The 19475-nt window shown below is 38.8% G+C and overlaps 2 protein-coding genes across 6 annotated transcripts in view; one reads left to right on the top strand and one right to left on the bottom strand.

The window, feature by feature from the left end:
- The window catches only part of PBK (PDZ binding kinase), a 29766-nt gene extending 21605 nt beyond the window's left edge, over window positions 1–8161 (top strand). For all 4 annotated transcript variants that reach the window (XM_047857484.1, XM_047857483.1, XM_047857486.1 and 1 more), the window contains exons 7-8: window positions 6279–6458; window positions 7212–8161. In XM_047857484.1, the coding sequence (XP_047713440.1) occupies window positions 6279–6458; window positions 7212–7411 (380 nt within the window). In that variant the 3' untranslated portion in view covers window positions 7412–8161. The remainder of the gene's footprint in view (window positions 1–6278; window positions 6459–7211) is intronic.
- A 5867-nt stretch (window positions 8162–14028) lies between these two features.
- Window positions 14029–19475, bottom strand: part of ESCO2 (establishment of sister chromatid cohesion N-acetyltransferase 2) — a 29571-nt gene continuing 24124 nt past the window's right edge. For both annotated transcript variants that reach the window (XM_047857555.1, XM_047857556.1), the window contains exons 10-11: window positions 18305–18471; window positions 14029–15553 (exon numbers count right to left, since the gene is read on the bottom strand). In XM_047857555.1, coding sequence (XP_047713511.1) covers window positions 15421–15553; window positions 18305–18471 — 300 coding nt within the window. In that variant the 3' untranslated portion in view covers window positions 14029–15420. The remainder of the gene's footprint in view (window positions 15554–18304; window positions 18472–19475) is intronic.

Raw genomic sequence — 19475 nt, 5'->3', positions numbered from 1 at the left:
CAGTGATATTCCTGCCAAAATAGGCAGAAAAATGTAAGGAGTCCAGTAGTCCCAAACATATCAAATTTATTATATAACACTGACGTTTAGTAGTATTGAGAAAGAAGTAGTTGAGTCAGTAAATGATGATGTGTGGACATTTTAGAAAATATAAAGCTGTTTTCCATTCTCAGTCTAATCCTTGTAGAATTAAGATGTGAGGATTAGGATTTTAAGATGTTAAAAAAGAGTAGTGAAAAAAATTACAGATAAATAATTCATTAAAATTGGGCTTAAGAAGGACACTAAAACTAGAAACCATTTTATGTTATGTTATGTTATGTTATGTTATGTTATGTTATGTTATGTTATTTTTTCAGGAGTAGGATTTAGTGATTCATTATTACATCTAACACCCAGTACTCTTCCTAACAAGTGCCCTCCTTAATGCCTATCACCCATCTAGCCCATCCCCGCCCAACACCCCACCAGCAACCCTCAGTTTGTTCTCTGTATTTAAGAGTCTCTAATGGTTTGTCTCCTCTCTGTCTTTATCTTATTTTTCCTTCCCTTCCCCCATGTTCATCTGTTTTGTTTCTCAACTTCCACACATGAGTGAAATCATGTATTTGTCTTTGGCTGACTTACTCCCAAATTAGCTTAACATGTACTCATACGCTAAGTAGAAGTTGCAATTCAGGTTATCATTCAGTATCATATCAGGTATCATTCAGGTTAGGATAAGTTTTGCGGTGGTAGCATACACCCTCAAAAACTTCAGTGGCTTAAAGCAACCACAGCTTATTCAAGCTACAGATCCATTATGGCTATGTTTTATTCTCATTTTTAGGACCTGAGCGGCTAGAACATCTGCTATACGGAACACTGCCGTCACTGTACATATGGAGGGTAAAAAGGCTTCAGAGCTGTGCAGTACAGTAGCCACTAGCTACATACAGTTATTGAAATTAATAAATATTTGAAAAGTTTAAAAATTGATTTCCTCAGCCACCCTAGCCACTTTTCAAGTGCTCAGTAGCTGCCTGTGGTTAGTGCCTACCATTTTGGGATAATGCAGATATGGAACATTTTTATTACCACAGAAAGTTCTGTTGGAAAGTGCTGCTCCACAAGTCTTGCACTAACAATTAAATGCCCCAGATTAGAAATGACACAAGCCACTTCTTTCACAAGTCACTGACCAGAACAAGTCAGATGGCTCCATCCAATCTTGACAGGCCAAAAAGTGCATCCATCTTTGTGTCCAGATGGGGGAGAGTATGACCTACTTGATGAACAGCACTGGTAACTGCTACAATGGTACAGTCTTTTCAGAGGGCAATTTGGAAATCTATATTTAAAAAAAACAAAACAAAAAAAACCCCTTTCAAAATGCCCTTTGATCCTATAATTCATTCCCAAGAACATATTCCAAAAAATAATTGGGCACTGCAGACATTTTTTATAGTAATCCGATATATTAATTTCTGCAAAACCAAGAGACTTAGGCTTCTAGAAGAAATAGAGTTAGGACAGAAGAATCAAAACTCATGCAGTGTTGAAAACACAGCAGTAACGAAAATGATAACAATCCTCATAAAAATACTAACACGTGAAATCTTCACTGGTGCCCAGCATCAGCCCATCCTGTGAAGCCATAAACCCTGGGTTTGTGCTTCCTTGAAGGTGTATATTTGAGGGCATTTATTTTCAATACATACTTTTAATTAAAAACTTGATCTGGCTTTCTCAAAAAAACATTTGTAAGCCTGGGGGAAATGTCTCCACAGCTCCTTTACCGGCACTCTCCACTTCATCAATTTATGCTTATAGTCAGCATAGCTGACTAAACCAGCCATGCATTAAGAGACGGCAGTTCTCGGGGCGCCTGGGTGGCTCAGTTGGTTAGGCGGCCGACTTCGGCTCAGGTCATGATCTCACGGTCTGTGAGTTCGGGCCCCGCGTCGGGCTCTGTGCTGACAGCTCGGAGCCTGGAGCCTGTTTCAGATTCTGTGTCTCCCTCTCTCTGACCCTCCCCCATTCATGCTCTGTCTCTCTCTGTCTCAAAAATAAATAAACGTTAAAAAAAAATTAAAAAAACAAAAACAAAAAACGGCAGTTCTCTTCTTTTTTCTCTTGGGCTAAGGCTTTCTCTTTATGAGGAACTTTACTCCTAAGCACTTTAAAAATAACAGGTGCTGGGAGAGAAATTAATCTTTTTTTACTGAATTGTGTATGTACTAACTTATAAAAATATACATTGTAGCAGAATAGACTATGCAAAACTTTAGGCGAATGTCCACCAGTAAGGGGTGGTTTAATTTATTGTACCACCACACAATAGAATGTTATTAAAATGATACAGGTTTATATTTATAGGAATGGTATATCCAGATATATTGAGTGAGATGAACAGATCGTAAAATAGCACTTAAATATGTACACATTAAGAAAAGTTTGGAAAAAAATACACCTAAATCTTTAAAAGTTTTCTTTTTCTTTTTTTTTTCTTTTTAACATTTACTCATTTTTGAGAGACAGATTGTGAGTGGAGGAGAGGCAGAGAGGGAGACACAGGATATGAGGCAGGCTCCAGGCTCTGAGCTGTCAGCACAGAGCCGAACGCAAGGTTTGATCTCACAGGCTGCGAGATCATGACCTGAGCTGAAGTTGGATGCTTAACCAACTGAGCCACCCCGGCGCCTCTTTAGAAGTTATTTTTAAGTTTTGTGTTTCAATAGGTGGTATATTCCCATGTTTCACAACTATAATATAAGGTGTGCTGTGACAAGCCCAGTTTTAACAGTGGTTATCTCTAGATTATTTATTTAACAAATATTGTTAATACTTAGTATGGCCAAGCACTGTGCCAGGTATTATGAATATAGAGGAAAATAGGATAGACACAGTCCTTACCCTTTCTTAAGAATTTTTGTATGTATTTTTTCTTGATTTTAATTAATTGATTATAGTTTGATTTAATTATAGTTAGCACACAATATTATGTTAGTTTCAGGTGTATGATAAACCTATACATTACGCTATGCTTTCCCAAGCGTAGCTACCATCTGTCACCATACAATGCTATGCTGTAACTTTCATCCCTATGACTTATTCTTTCCATAACTGGAAACTGTATCTCCCTTTCACTCATTTTGCCCATGCCCCGCATCCCTCTTCCCTCTGGCAACCAACAGTTCTCTGAATTTGTAGGTCTGGTTTCTGCTTTTTGTTTGTCTTTAATGATGATTTTTAAAATGATTTTCTTTAAAAAAATTTTTTTTAATATTTATTTTTGAGAGAGAGAGTGAGCTGGGGAGGGGCAGGGAGATAGGCAAACAGAGGATCCGAAGCAGGCTCTGCGCTGACAGCAGAGAACCCAATGCAGGGCTCAAACTTAGAAACTGTGAGATCATGCCCTGAACTGAAGTTGGACACTTAACTGACTGAACCACCCAGGCGCCCCTGGAATTGTTTTCTTAATTTCTTTTTCTACTTTGTTATTAGTATATAGAGAGCAACAGATTTCTGTATATTAATTTTATATCCTGAAACTTTACTGTATTCATTTATTACTTCTAATAGGTTTTTGGTGGAGTCTTTAGGGTTTTCTGTGCAAAGCATCATCTCATCTGCAGCTTACTTCTTCCTTACTAAGTTGGATGTCTTTTTTTTTTTCTTGTCTGATTACAATGGCTTGGACTTCTAGTACTATGTTGAATAAAAGTGGCACAAGTGGACATCCTTACATTGTTCCTGATCTTAGAGGAAAAGTTCTCAGTTTTTCATCATTGAGACTGATGTTAGCTGTGGTTTTCCATTTATGGCCTTTATTATGTTGAGGTATATTTCCTCTAAACCCACTTTGTTTTATGAATTTTCATCATGAACAGATGTCAAATTTTGTGAAAAGCCTTTTCTGCATCTTTTGAGATGATCATATGATTTTTTTTAAGTTTATTTATTTTGAGAGAGAGAGAGAGAGCACACATATGCAAATAGGGGAGGGGCAGAGAAAAAAGGAGAGAAAGAATCCCAAACAGGCTTTGTGCTGTCAGCTCAGAACCCAACACAAGGCTTGATCTGATCTCACGGACTGTGAGATCACGACCTGAGCCAAAATGGAGAGTCAGACACTTTTAACCGACTGAGCAACACAGGTGCCTCAAGATGATCATATGATTTTTATCCTTTGTTTTGTTGGTATGGTTAATCACATTGATTGATTTATCGATCCTAAACCATCTTTGCATCCCTGGAATAAAATCCATTGATTATGGTGAAGGATCCTTTTAATTATACCATTGTATGCAGTTTGCCAATATTTTATTGAGGATTTTTACATATATGTTCATCAGGGATATTGGCTGGTAGTTTTATTGGGTTTTTTTGTTTTTGTTTTTTGTTTTTGTAGTGTCTTTATCTAGTTTTGGTATCAGGGCAATGCTGACCTTGTAGAATACATTTGAATTTTTTTTTTAATGTTTATTTTTGAGAGAGAGAGAGACAGACAGAACATGAGCGAGGGAGGGGCAGAGAGAGGAAGAATCAGAACTTGAAGCAGACTTCAGGCTCTAAGCTGTTAGCACAGAGCCCGACATGGGGCTTGAACTCACGAACTGCGAGATCATGACTTGAGCCAAAGTTGGACGCTCAACTGACTGAGCAACCCAGGCACCCTGTAGAATATACTTGGACGTTCTCCTTCCTCTTCTGTTTTTTTCAGTTCTTAACCCTTTTACTGTGCATAATCTAGGACAGCAAGCTGCTCTTGAATAATGTACAGCGTAATGACTGTTATGATAGAAGGGATTATATAAGCACGACAGTGCCACTTAACACAGCCTAGATGTTGAGAAAGGCCCTCCTAAATAAATAATGTTTCGGCTAAGAATTGAAGAATGAGGAGAAGCTCCAGTTTAATTATTTTTCAGTTTGGCATAATGACCATGAGAACTAAATCAGGTAATGTCTGCTTATCCTTTTTGAATGTAGCAAAGGGCAATAAAATATCCGTTGTTTCTGTATTGACAAAAAGGAATGAGTCAACCATCAGTTGATGATCACACCAGACTTTTGTCAGAACAATCCATCTTCACAGAGAAGCAGTCTTGATCAGTAACATATGTGGGGGAACCACTTCCATTGTGTTTAAATTCTAATCTCACGCTTGGGCAAATATCCGCGGACATATAGGAAATGCACTTGACTGGCATCTCCAATTGGAGCTGATGTATTAATCCTGAGCTCTAGAAAGCTATTTGGTGTGGTACATCCCTGTAGGAATTTGACCAACATAGAATGAGGTATGACTGACTCCTTAACCTTATCACCAGACTCACTGCCCTTGTCGACCATGTCTAGACTCTTACCTAGTCGGGCATTCTATTAGGTGCCTCTTAGGTACAAGGTGGGATGGGGGAAAACCTTCAGGGAGCTTATACTGGACATGACTGCCTTCCAATGTGTACTGTCCGAAAGCTGGTGTAAGTGAAAAGGCTCTCATAGAGACATCTTTCGTCCTTGCCACCCGATGCTGGGTGCTGCCCCAGTCTGGCTTCTTCATTCTCACTCTGTCTTCAGAGTGTACTTATTAGATGTACCCCTCCCCACCAGAATGTTGAATGAATGAATTAATGAGTGCTTGTCTACTGGCTCTTTGGTTTCCTGAGTGCGAGATTCTCATTTTTCTCTCTCCCTCCTCCCATTTGTTCTGTCTTTATTAATGAGAGAGGGAGAAAGGAAAGAAGGGAGGGAAGGAAGAAGGAAATGGAAATATGAGTAGGCCTATGTCATTCCTGGGCAGAAGCTTTCAGAGCCAATGTGTGATTTGACCCTTATCCTTTCCCCTGACATAGCAATTACAGAAGCAGAGAAATGGTACTTCTCTCTGCCTGATGACAGTATGGTTTGAAAATGGAGAAGCTGGAGCACAGAGATGCATTGATCTGTTCACAGTCACACAACTCGCAAATGTCCTTAAACCCAGGCAAGGCAGTCTGGCTCCGGAGTCTGTGCTCTTGACATCCACAGTCTCTCTGTATTCCTGCCCCCTCCTAAGAGAATTGCTATTTCTCTACACCCTTGCCAACTGACTAGCTTTTTAATATTTAACAATCTGATAAGGAAAAAGTAATTCTTACTAATGAGATTGAGTGTATTTTCATGTTTACTGTCTGCATTTCTTAACCTTTAAAACTACCTGCTAAATCATTTGCCCATTTTTCTTTGGGTTGCTTGCTTTTCTTAGTGATTTCTAGTGCTTGCCCTTATGACCGACTTACTTGTACTCATTTCAGTGACTGACCCCGAGGCCTGTTACATTGGCACCGAGCCTTGGAAACCCAAGGAAGCTTTGGAAGAGAATGGTATTATTACTGACAAGGCAGACATATTTGCCTTTGGCCTGACTCTGTGGGAAATGATGACTTTATCTATTCCACACATTAATCTTCCAGATGATGATGATGATGATGAAGGTATAACCACATCTTTTTTTTTAACATAAATCCCAGTCTCTTCAGTTTGAACTAAAGATTAGCTTATAAAATTATATTTTATCTATTACACTGAAATTTAAAACAGATGTTTGATTTAGTGGTAGTGGCATGAGATGTGGATTATATTACTACTGACTAACTTGGTGCTATCTCAGTTTACTCTCATATAAATGAGTTGTAGGTTAATTGATAATAGGGAGATAAATTGAGAAAATCCTACAGAGCAAAACATTTCCTTAAAAGTTCCTCTTGTCTTGTGGTAGGGCCCCTCCCTAAGGAAATAAAAAACAAAACAAAACCAAAAAACCTCAAGGCAACCTGGCTGCATGCATATGTGATAACATCCCTCATGACCTTGTAACATTGAGACCACTTAATCAGACTGCATGTTTGTTCGGGTACGAGCCCCACTGAGCCGTGCCAGCACGAATAAAGTTGCTTCCTGGAAAGAAAAGCCTCTGTGTCACGACTCTGTGTGAGAATCCTGCCACTACAGTCTAAGGAAAAGATTGGAAAGCTATCACAGTAAGAGGGTGGGGGGTTGTAACCTATAAACCGTGACAGTATCTAATCTTCACCACGGCAGGATAATTGAAGAGATGGCCTGTGCATACTGAAAACATAGTGGACGAGGAGTTCTTGTTTCGGGAGGGTGAGTTTGAGCAGTTGCTAAGCTTTTCCTGACTTAAAAGTTATTTTGTTTGTTTCAATCTCCAACGCCTTCACGAGCAGATAAAACTTTTGATGAAAGTGACTTTGATGATGAAGCCTACTATGCAGCTTTGGGGACGAGGCCACCCGTTAATATGGAAGAGCTGGATGAAACGTACCAGAAAGTAATTGAACTCTTCTCCGTATGCACTAATGAAGACCCTAAGGATCGCCCTTCTGCCGCACACATCGTGGAAGCTTTGGAAATGGATGTCCAGTGATCACCTCATATTCATGACTGATGAGCTTTCCAGATGGCTCATGTGTATAACTGTTCTGTTTACTGTAATACATTATATAGTTACTGTGGTAATCCATAGTTATTAGACTTTTTGGAAGTGGCCTTAGGACCGTAGCACCTAGTTAACACTTGAACAGTTACAGTATTTCTTAACATGCTTATGATGATAAGCATTTGAGATTGTAGTAGGTTTTCTAGAAAGTTTAAGAAACTAGCTACTCAAATATTTGGATTTGTACATACATACAGATTTAAAACACTAGCAGTAATAAAATGCTGTAAACTGTATGTCTAACATTGATTTGGAGTGACCATCACTTTTATTAATGTTTCTCACATATTCTTTATTTTTAATGGATCTGTTGAAAGCACTTTGCGCAGTACAACTTAAGTCTACTTTTGCTTATCTTTTAAACCATTAACCTTTTTGCTGGCCTTTTTGGGCTGATGTGCTCCTTATTAAATATGGTCACTGGAAGCCAAGAGAAATGGCTCAAAAGACTAGCTCCTTGGGTATTTCCAGACGTTTTTGGTTAAGGCTTGTTTTGTGCTCTTGGGTCTCCCCCGATCTTTGGCTTTTGCTTTATTTATTAAATGTATTTTCTGTATTGAGATCCCTTTTTTATTTTTTGTTTAATAATCTATACCTTAAGCATATCACAGTTCTGGTGTAAAAATAATAAAACTCTAATAGAATGATATAGAATAAAGGAGACTGTAGTTACCAGAAGGTGTCTTGTTTTAGATTTCATTAATTTGAGTGTCATTAGGTGTGTTGAGTGAATGTGGTAGGTTTGTTTCTCTCTTGTGGCCTCATTTGTTAATCTGAAATGAAGGTGATGATTTGGATCAGCATCTTCCATCTGTGTGCCACAGAAGCCACCTGGGAATTTTTAGTTAATGAATTGTCCCTGTGACTCCAGGTGATACACCTAGACTTGACTGTGGGAAGCGATGTGGAGAAACGGGAACCCTCTTGCATTGTTGGTGGGAATGCAAACTGGTGCAGCCGCTCTGGAAAACAGTGTGGAGGTTCCTCAAAAAATTACAAATAGATCTACCCTATGACCCAGCAATAGCACAGCTAGGAATTTACCCAAGAGATACAGGAGTGCTGATGCATAGGGGCACTTGTACCCCAGTGTTTATAGCAGCACTCTCAACAATAGCCAAATTATGGAAAGAGCCTAAATGTCCATCAACTGATGAATGGATAAAGAAGATGTGGCATATATATACAATGGAATATTACTTGGTGATCAAAAAGAATGAAATCTTGCCATCTGCAACAACATGGACGGAGCTGAAAGGTATGCTAAGTGAAATAAGTCAGAGAAAGATCATGTTTTCACTCATGTGGATCTTAAGGAACTTAACAGAAGACCATGGGGGAAGGGAAGGGAAGAAAAAAAAAGTTACAAGCAGGGAGGGAGACAAACCGTAAGAGACTCTTAAATACAGAGGACAAACTGAGGGTGGTGGGGGAGAGGGGGAAATGGGTGATGGGCATTGAGGAGGGCAGTTGTTGGGATGAGCACTGGGTGTTGTATGTAAGCGATGAACCGCGGGAATCTACCCCCAAAAACCAAGAGCACACTTTACACACTGTATGTTAGCCAATTTGGCAATCTTTTTTTTTTTTTTTTTTAATCCCCTTGGGGGGGTCCTGGATGGCTCAGTCGGTTAAGCATTCAACTCTTGGTTTCAATTCAGGTCATGATCTCATGGCTTCATGGGTTTGAGCCCTGCATCGGGCTCTGTGCTGGCAGTGCAGAGCCTGCTTGGGGTTTTCTGTCCCTTTCTCTGCCCCTCCCCAACTTGTACTGTCTCTGTCTCTCTCAAAATAAATAAATAAACTTAAAAAATAATTACTGTCAGGGCGCCTGGGTGGCTCAGTCAGTTAAGCAGCCAACTCTTGGTTTTGGCTCAAGTCATGATCTCTCGGTTCATGAGCTCGAGTCCCAAGTCAGGCTCTGCACTGACAGCAGGGAGCCTGTTTGGGATTCTCTCTCCCAATCTCTCTGACCCTCCCCACCTCACACCGGCTCTCTCAAAGAAATAAACTTAAAAAAAAAAAAAACTGAAAACTGACTTCTAGAAAAATCTGAACAGTTTTGCACCCTGATATTTAGTTACCCTCACTTTGACTTATATGTGATTTCATTCTTAATAGGTCTGCTAAGCTCAGAAGGCAGTGTCTCTCTTGGTCCATTCTCCTGAATTACAGCTCAGGGATACTTTTTATCCCTGAGAAATTTGTGTCCACTTCCTACAGTTGGAATATCTAAATGGGAACAAACTAATGCCCAAGGACCGCACATTGACCGGGCTTGTCGATGGCAGGCACTGCAAAATGATCCCGCATGCTTTCCATCTTGTGTCTGAATAGAGCCTTGAAGTCCTCAACACGGAGTTGCAGAAAATTTGCTACCAACTGTAAGAACATTTTTTATTCTTATTCTGGAACTTGTTCTTTAAGTCTCAGATGTTGCCTTCCTTTTGGCCATTTGCCTCATTCTCAGAAAAGTAATGTGACTGGTTTGAGGATACAGTGGGACTAATCTTTTTGCTGTATTAATTGTAATTAATTATAGTTAGCAAATAAACAGGCTCCTCTCAAGTAGCTTTCTCACTTCCTAGAAAATCTCCCTTTGCTATCAGTGTAAGGCCTCCAAGAGCCTATTTACATCTCTAGAAAATGGAGACAGGGGCGCCTGGGTGGCTCAGTCGGTTAAGCGTCCGACTTCAGCTCGGGTCATGATCTCACAGTTCATGGGTTCAAGCCCCGTGTTGGGTTCTGCACTGCCAGCTTGAAGCCTGGAGCCTGCTTTGGATTCTGTCTCCCTGTCTGTTTCTCCCCTGCTTGTGCTTGTGCTTGCGCTCTCTCTCTCAAAAAGAAAATGGGGATAAGTAGCTGCTCAGGAAATGTTGAGGATTATTTATTGCCTCCTGGTTCCTACTTTAATCGACAATTTGCTGATTGAAATTAGAGATTTATAAATAAAATACTATATATAGGGGTGTCTATGTGGCTCAGTCCATTTAGTGTCTGACTCTTGATTTTGTCTCAGGTTATGATCTCACAGTTGTGAGATTGAGCCCCGAGTTTGGATCTGCTCTGGGTGTGAAGCCTGCTTGGGATTCTCTCTCTCCCTTTCCCTCTGCCCTGTGTGCATGTGCTCTCAAAAAAAGCAAAAAAAAAAAAAAAAAAAAAAAAAATATATATATATATATATATATAAACTTGTGGGATACAGCTGAAATTGTGATTATAGAGATTTATGGTCTTTTTTGTTTTTAAAGTGTATTGAGAGAGACAGCATGAGCAGGGAGAGGCAGAGAGAGAATTCCAAGCAGGCTCCACACCCAGCAAGGAACCTGATGCGGAGCTTGATCCCATGGATTATATCATGACCTGAGCCAAAATCAAGAGATGCTTAACTGACTGAGCCACCCAGGTGCCCCGAGATATATGGTCTTAAATGCTATTGAAACCTGAAAAATTGGTGAGCTAAGAATATAAGAAAAAGTAAAACTCCCTTCCAAAAGAAAGAAAGAAAGAAGTGTAAATTTAAAGACAAAACCTACCATAGAAAATGGAGAAATCTATAATGGATAGGATCAACAATGCCAAAAGTTGTTTTTGAAAATACGAATAAAATTTATAAGCCTAATAAGCCTTAGCAAGAGTCATCTAGAGAGTAAAAGAAAAAAAAAAAGCATCATAAATGAAAAAAGGAAACAGTGCATCTCCTATAGATACCCAATTGCTCTCATGAACAGATGACGAAAATCCTAAACAAAATAGTAGTAAACCAAAGCCAGTAACATAAAAACCTCAGGGCCAAGTTGAGATTATTTCAGCAAGACTAGGTTGACTTAAGAACAATGCAATCACCATATTCACCCAATGAAGAAAAATCAGTTACCTCCAAAGAAAAATTTTGATAAAATCCAGCGTTAAATGTTTAAAAGCCTCTTAGAAAAACAAATGCCTCTTAGAAACCTAGGAATAGAGAGGAGCTTCCTTAACATAAGAGTGTGTATCTAACAAGCTATGGTAAACATTTTATAGTTGCTATGGATTAGAAAGTTTGTCCCTCTGAAATTCATGTTGAAGCCTAATCCCTAATGTGATGGGAGGGGGCGCCTTTGGGGGGTGATTATGAAGGCGGAGCCCTCAGGAGAGGGATTAGTATCCCTGACAGAGAGAGGAGCGCTGCCTTGTGAGGATACAGCAAGGACACCGCAAGCAAGGCAGGAAGCGGGCCCTCACCAGGTCCTGGATCTGCCAGTGCCTTGAAATTGGACTTAACTGGACTCGGGAACCAACCAGAGAGCTAAATTGTTAAGCCACCCAGTCTATGGTATTTCATGAAAATGGTATTTTCATGAAAAATGAAATGAGACATTACTTCAAAACTGAAAACCCAGGGGCACCTGACTGGCTCACGTCAGTTAAGCATCTGACTCTTGATTTCAGCTCAGGTCATGATCTCACGGTTCTTGGGATCAAGCCCCGTGTCTGGCTCTGCATTGGGTGTGGTGCCTGCTTGGGATTCTCCCCACCCCCACCCCCTCGCTCGCACATGCGTGCAAGCTCTCAAAATAAACTTAAAAAAAAAAAAAAAACCCCAACAACCTGAAAATCCAAAAATAATCTGCAAATGAATCTTTAGAATTAAATAAATTTAGAAAGGCTGCTGAACCGAAGATCAATATGGAAGTCTGTTGTGTTTTATCAGCAAATGAAACTTTAACAATCTTATTTCCAGTGGTTTCAAAGAAAGTATCAAATGCTTTAAGAGTAAATCCTAAAAAATTACATAACTACACTGAAAACTCCAAATTGCTGAGAAACTAAATGGGGAAATACACCAGAAAAATATATCTTTTACATTCAGTCCTCCCAAACGGATCTGTAGATGTGATGCAATTCCAGTAAAATCCCAACAGATTTTTTTTTTGAATTGGTGATGGCTTTTTGAGGATCTTAAACCGATTGTAAACTGTACATGCAAATGCAAAGGATCAAGAATAGACAAAATACTCCCGGAGAGAAAAAAGGTGGAAGAATTTACAATACCAACTTCAGGAATCTGATAACACAATGTGGTACTAGTGTAAGGATGACCAGCGAGGCTAGAGGGAATAAACAGGCAGAAAGAGACCCATACGTTGGACGCAGTTTATCACAAAGGTAGCATATAATGGCAAAAGTAGCAATGCTTATCAACAGTAGTATAAATTATGGTATTTTTTTAAACATTCATTTTTGAAAAAGAGCATGAGTGGAGGAGGAGCAGAGGGAGAGGGAGACACAGAACCTGAAGCAGGCTCCAGGCTCTGAGCTGTCAGCACAGAGCCTGATGTGGGGCTCGAACTCAAGGACCGCGAGATCACAACCTGAGCCAAAGTCGGACGCTCAACCGACTGAGCCACTCAGCCATCCCAATAAATTATGGTATATTCTTTTAATGGAATATACAACCATGAAAATGGGTGTCAACTAGACAGAATAACATGGATGCATCTTGACAACATATTCAATTTATATTAAGCTCAAAACCAGACGAAACTTTTAAATACAAAAGGTAGTTATATTTGGGGAAAATGATGATTAAAGAGAATGTGAGGAGGACTCTGGGCAGCTGGCAGTGTTTTACTTTTTTGACCTGGGTAGTAATTATGAAGGCGTTGATAATGGAGATGTCCATTTTAGCTTTACAGGAAAACCGCAAAGAGAATTCCCATATACCCTACACCTAGCCTCCCCTATTACCCACGTCTTACATTAGTATACTTGTCACAATTAACATCCCAATGAGCCAATACTGACACACGAAGGTATACTTGATTCAGATTTATTTTGCCCTTCTGTGCCGGGACCCTGCGTTACATTTAGCTGTCGTGTCTCTGTGGCTATGATAATTTATCAGGCTTTCCTTGTTTTTTTTTTGTTTTTTGAAGCTTTTAATTTTTTTTTAGAGCAATTTTAAGTTCACAGCAAAATCAGAGGAAGCAGAGATTTACCACACAAACCCTTTGCCCCTCACATGCATGGCCCCCCACTACCAACATCCCACCACTAGGGACACTTGTTGCAACTGATGAACCTACGTTGACAAATCGAGTTTTTTACTCTTGGTGTTGTCCGTTCTATGGGTTTGGACAACGTTAGAGATGGACTTGTTACAGTATCCTGCACAGTACTTTCCCTGCCCTCAAAGTCCCGTGCCCCACCTAGTTATCCTCCACTCCCCTCGAACTCCTGAGCTTCTCACGGTCTCCAGTTTTGTCTTTTCCAGATTATCATACAGTGGGAATCATACAGTCTGCAGCCTTTTCACATTGGCTTCTTTCACTCAGTAATATTAAGTTTCCTATGTGCCTTTTTGTGGCTGACACCTTGGTTGCCTCCAAGTTTTGGCAATTATGAATAAAGCTGCTATAAACATCCAGTGTGCAGGTTTTTGTGTTGGCTATATTTTCAGTGATTGGTTTTTGGAATCAAGGAGCATGTACTGTTTTTATAATCACAAAAATACAGAATGAAAATCAATACATTTGGTTGTATAAAAAAATAGACAAAGAGAATATTGAGAAGAATTTTAATTGATTCATCACAAAAGCACTGAGCAAGCAAAATAATGTTAATAAAAATTTTTAAATAAAATATTTAAAACAAAAACAGCAGTGCAGAAAACAGCATTAAAATGTTTGCAAAATTACATCTTAACACTTCCATATTCTTTCTGGAATGCAGGCTTTTAAATTTTGGAAACATGTTGTTACCTTACAGGCAAATAAAAGAATGCACGTGAACAGATTCTACCAAGTTATAACCTGGAAAACTACTTCCCTAGCATCTTACCACCAGACAGCAGTTAAGTGATTTTTAGAATCAAAACAATATGAGTAATTCTTTGCTCTTCAAAGAAAGTATCCAAGAATTATACTAGAAAAATGTGTGCATATGGAGGTGTACTTACATAATGTTATCACGAGTTCTCCGGCCTAGATATATTCATTTACTAACCTCAGTTATATTACTATAAAATAGTAATAGTTATACTACTATTCATTTTGTCACCACCTTCGCCAGATGTCTCAGAACAAGATGTATTTTAAACATGCAAAAATATTAAAAATGTAACCATATGAATCATCTAAACGAAATGGGCATCTATTGTGTTAATGACATCAATCCCCAGTAACAAGTGTACTAAAGATTAGTACAGTTAGCATTTTCATACTGAAATGAATGAAATGACAATAGTGCAATTACTACGGTTAATTTTAATTGGATCTGATGACAAGTATGTCTTGATTGATATGATTTGCAAAAAGATTAAAACATTAAGCTACAGAATTCTGTTCTACATCAAAGGATATGGAAATTTTGCTCATTCTTTATTTACCATAAAGATGGGAAAGCCCTATTACAAATTAAAAATTCGAAACACTTTCTAAATATTTTGAAACTCAGTTGCTACAGCCAATACCTATAAACTAAAAATTTTGTGTACAGAATTTGGGAATTACCATTAAAGATTGGGCATGGAAATTATTTGCCTATCTTTAAATTTTATTTGCTTCTGATGGGGCATGAGGTAATCCCTGTGCAAAAGTGTGCTTCATAAGAGAGAAATGGTCACATTTCTGTGGAAACCACCTTGCTTTGTCAATGTTTTGATGAAGGAGGCATGTCATTTTCCAGTTAGAGCTATCAAGTTTCATAATTAAGGATTCCAATGCTAGTCAGTATATATTATCCAAAGACTTTTCCTTTTTTTGAGTCCCCAGATACTTTTCAACAAATTTATCCCTCACTTTTTGATTCATAAGAAATAAAACTAATACAGGTTTATGTGTATATATGTGTGTCTTAGTATTTTTATTTTGGTATCTATTAAATAGTTCCTATTATAGGATATGGGGCTGTCTGAAATCGTCCACACAGTAACTGTTCTATCGTAGAGACTGGCTTTAACTATTAAAATTATATACAAGGAAATTAGGGGTGTTGCAGTATTTGGTTGCAAATAACTTGCCATCTGGTGTTGGGTCAGAAAATGCTATTTCATCAGTCTTGAGAAAACAGCCAAACATGAAGCAATTCCTAAAAAAGAGGAAAAGACAATTTAACAATGGAACTAATTTAAAATTCTGATTAAACGTTAGCATACGTATTTTAAAGCAGTCCAAATATATAATTTTGATCTCTTTAAGCACTTTTTTTTTGGTTTATTTATTTTGAGAGAGAGAGTATACGGGAGGGTCAGAGAGAGAGGGAGAGAGAAAGAGAAAGAAAGGAGATGAAGACAAAAGAGTTAAGACAACTACACGCAATGTGATCTACACAGGAAAAAGAAATGCTATGACGGACACGGAGACACACGACAAAACTGATATATGGACCATACAGTAGAGGAAAGCATTACATCAACACTAAATACCCGGTATTTGATAACTCAAGTATGCTTACATGAGGAAGGATCTTTGGACTTAAGAAATACACGCTGAAGTACGAGGGACTAAAGGGGCGTAATATACATACCTTACCTGTAAATAATTCAAGAAGAAAGTAAATGTTAAAACTTGATGAATTTGGGCAAAGGTAAATAAGGGCTTCTTTTTCTATTCTTGCACTTTTTTATAGGTTTTATTTATTTTTGAGAGCGAGAGCGAGAACGAGAGAGAGAGAGAGAGGCAGAACACAAGCAGGGAGGGGCAGAGGGAGAGGGAGACACAGAATCCGAAGCAGGCTCCAGGCTCCGAGCAGTCAGCACTGAGCCCAACACAGGCCTTGAACTCATCTACTGTGAGGTCATGACCTGAGCCAAAGTTGGACACTTAACCAACTGAGCCACCCAGGCACCCCACAGGTTTGAAATTTTAAAAATATAAAATTAAAGATTGGATTCAATTAGAAGTTAAGATTTAAGTATATGGTATACTATATAATTTCACACAAAGTCAAAGCAAAATACTGGTTTGATTAAATAGAGCTTACTGTCTCACTTATAAAGTGACATCAGTTATAGAAAGAACATGAGATCTGTGGGTTTGAGTCCTAACTCTGTCCTTTCACTAGCCTGTGTAAACATGTACTAATAATCCCTGGTGAGCCTCTGTTGCTTCTTATGTAAAACAACTAGGGGCGATATTCTACCTTTGTAAGGATTTAAACATATGTTGCCTGTACAAACCAGAGAGAATGAAGCCTAAGGCCCCTCTACAGGATAGCTGCCACTTATGTTACCTGTATTTCAACTCACAGATGTGAGAAGAGATGTGTTCGTTCTCAGATGCATGTGTTTTTATTTTTCCTTTAAGGGAAACTTCTGCTTATAGATAACCTACTTACTGCCTTAGTACCCAGCGTATGATCTGCACTCATCACTACCTGAGAGCATATCAGGAATGCAGAATCTCAGGCCCCACTCCAACCTACTCAATCACACCTGCATTTTAACAAGATCCTCAGGTGATTCATATGCACTTTCAAGTTTGAGAAGCATTGGACTACTGCCTGGTGGAACTAGGTTAGATACTGGTATTTCCCATGCCAAATTTGTATCTCTTAGTATAAAATATTTAAGATAAAATATAAAAAATAGAGGTACTTCGGGGCACCTGCGTGGCTCAGTTGGTTAAGCATCCGACTTTGGCTCAGGTCAAGATCTCGCAGTTCACAAGTTTAAGCCCCCACATCGGGCTCTGTGCTGACAATTCAGAGCCTGGAACCTGCTTCCGATTCTGTGTCTCCCTCTCTCTTTGCCCCTCCCCCGCTCATGCGCGCACGCTCTCTCTCTCTCTCTCTCTCTCAAAATAAACATTCAAAAAAATAGAGATTTTCATAATTAACTATCAAATAAAATCATTATAGACACTAATTCTCACTACTCCCCTTTATAAGGTATGTGCAGGTGACTAGGATTATGGCCCAACACTGGATCCCACAGCGGTCTTGGGTGTTCTTTCCTAAAAAGCGTACAGGACTCACAAGGCTAGATCACTCCTGAAACTATGGTCCCTGGATTGCAACCTGTTCTCTTAAGTATACAGGTCGAGAGAGTAAGTGTTGTGAAACGAAACTCATCCATCCAACCTAGATCAGGTATGTTAACAAGCAAGTAAGTCATATCATTAACAGTTTAGTGAGTATGAAGTGGTATCTCATTATGGTTTTGGTTTGCGAATCCTTGGTGGCAGCCATGTGTATTTCAAAGAACTGTATTGGAATCCTTTGCCCATCTTTAATTGGGCCATTTGTCTTTTTATTGTTGTATAGGAAGAGTTCTTTTATATATACTGGTTATACTGGACTCTTATTAGATAAATTTCTCCCATTTTGTGGGTTACATTTAGTTAGATTTATAAGTCTTCATCAATTACCAAGTCACACAGTAGTCAATGAACAATGAATGTACAATTTCTGTAGTTTTTTTAAGCCTGTATTTTGTTTGTACAAATTATATTTATTGCAATGTTAAATTTCACATCTGCTGAATCTAATAAAAATGGGGACTTGTATGTCTCATTTTTTTATTTTGTTTTCCTATTTCATTTTCTAGCAATTCATTTTCATTTTATTAAAGTGTTGCTCTGCAATTAAACTAGTCTTTCACCACAGGTGGTTTAATAAGCACTGGGCTACAGTGTTTCACATTTGGAATGTTGTGCCCTAAACTGAGTACATCTAGTGTATTTGTTTGTTTTCCAGTGCCATTGCTGGCCTTAACCTGACTTTGGCAGTATTTAAACAGAAGTGTCTTTATAACATCGTTCCCTTTGACTCATAAACCCGGAAAGGTTCTGGGAAAGCCAATCTGGGTCTAGATCCATTTTATTTTATTTTATTTCTTACCTGAGAGTATCCACCAGTCGTCTTGCAATGCGCTTTCTTCGTTTCAGTCTAAAGACCCAGATTCTACTTATTCCACAGACTGCAGGTTCTGGTACATCTGAACATTGCCAAGCCCGATGACATTCTTTAGAGCTTGGACCCATTGGTTCGGACAGGACACGGAAGGCCTACAATGATAATACAGACGCATCTAGAGCTAATAGTACAGTTGAGTTCACATTTCTTTGTAAAAAATAGTACAGTTGAGTTCACATTCCTCAAACAAGACTTAAGTATCTAAAATTAATCTTATTACCTTCACCAAAAATGTTAAAATTCTCATACTTCCTAGATTCTTATCCACTTATAGTCACACAATGCATGGGGGCACCTGGGTGGCTCAGTCGGTTAAGCATCCAACTCTTGATTTTGGCTCAGGTCATGAGATCAAGCCCCGCATTGGGCTTTGTGCTGTCAGGGCAGAACCTGCTTGGGACTCTCTCTCCCTCTCTCTGCCTCTCACCCGTGTGCAAGCTCCCTCCCTCTCTCTTTCTCTGAAAATAAATAAATATGGTCACACAATGCTTAAAAAAATACTGGTGTTGAGATATTCCCATATTCCAGTGGATTACATACCATTATGGAACTTCCTTCTTCTATTGATTAAAAAATTATAAAAATCAGACTCTTACTTTTAGTATAGTACATAAACTTCTCCCATTCTCTCCAGTCTAAACTGCATTTATTTATGATATCCTAAAAAAAATGATAACACTAAAGATTTTTGCATATTAACTATGAAATCTGGGTGGTATTTAAGGATCTTTAAAATAGTACAGAGGATCCATGTATCCTTCATCTGGCTTCCTCCAATGATTATATATTCTATAGGTGCAGTACAATACCAAAACCAAGGGTTTAACATAGGTATAATGTTTGCATATATTCCCATGTCATGGAACAACTTATCACATCTGTATCCATAACCAGCATACAGAGCTACTGGATCATCTCAAGGATCTTTCTCTTGTTGTCTCTGTGTAATAATGTCCACTTTTTCCCTCAACCATCTCTAAGCTCTGGCAACCTCAATCTATTCTCTAACTCTATAATTCTGTTATTTTGAGGATGTCATATAAATGGCAGCATACATCATGTGGTCTTTGGAGATTGGCTTGTTTCAGTAGCACAA

Source organism: Prionailurus viverrinus, chromosome B1 (assembly GCF_022837055.1).
Source record: "Prionailurus viverrinus isolate Anna chromosome B1, UM_Priviv_1.0, whole genome shotgun sequence".
NCBI lineage: Eukaryota > Metazoa > Chordata > Mammalia > Carnivora > Felidae > Prionailurus > Prionailurus viverrinus.
The sequence above is the reverse complement of the archived record's forward strand: the minus strand, read 5'-3'. Positions and strand labels throughout refer to the sequence as shown.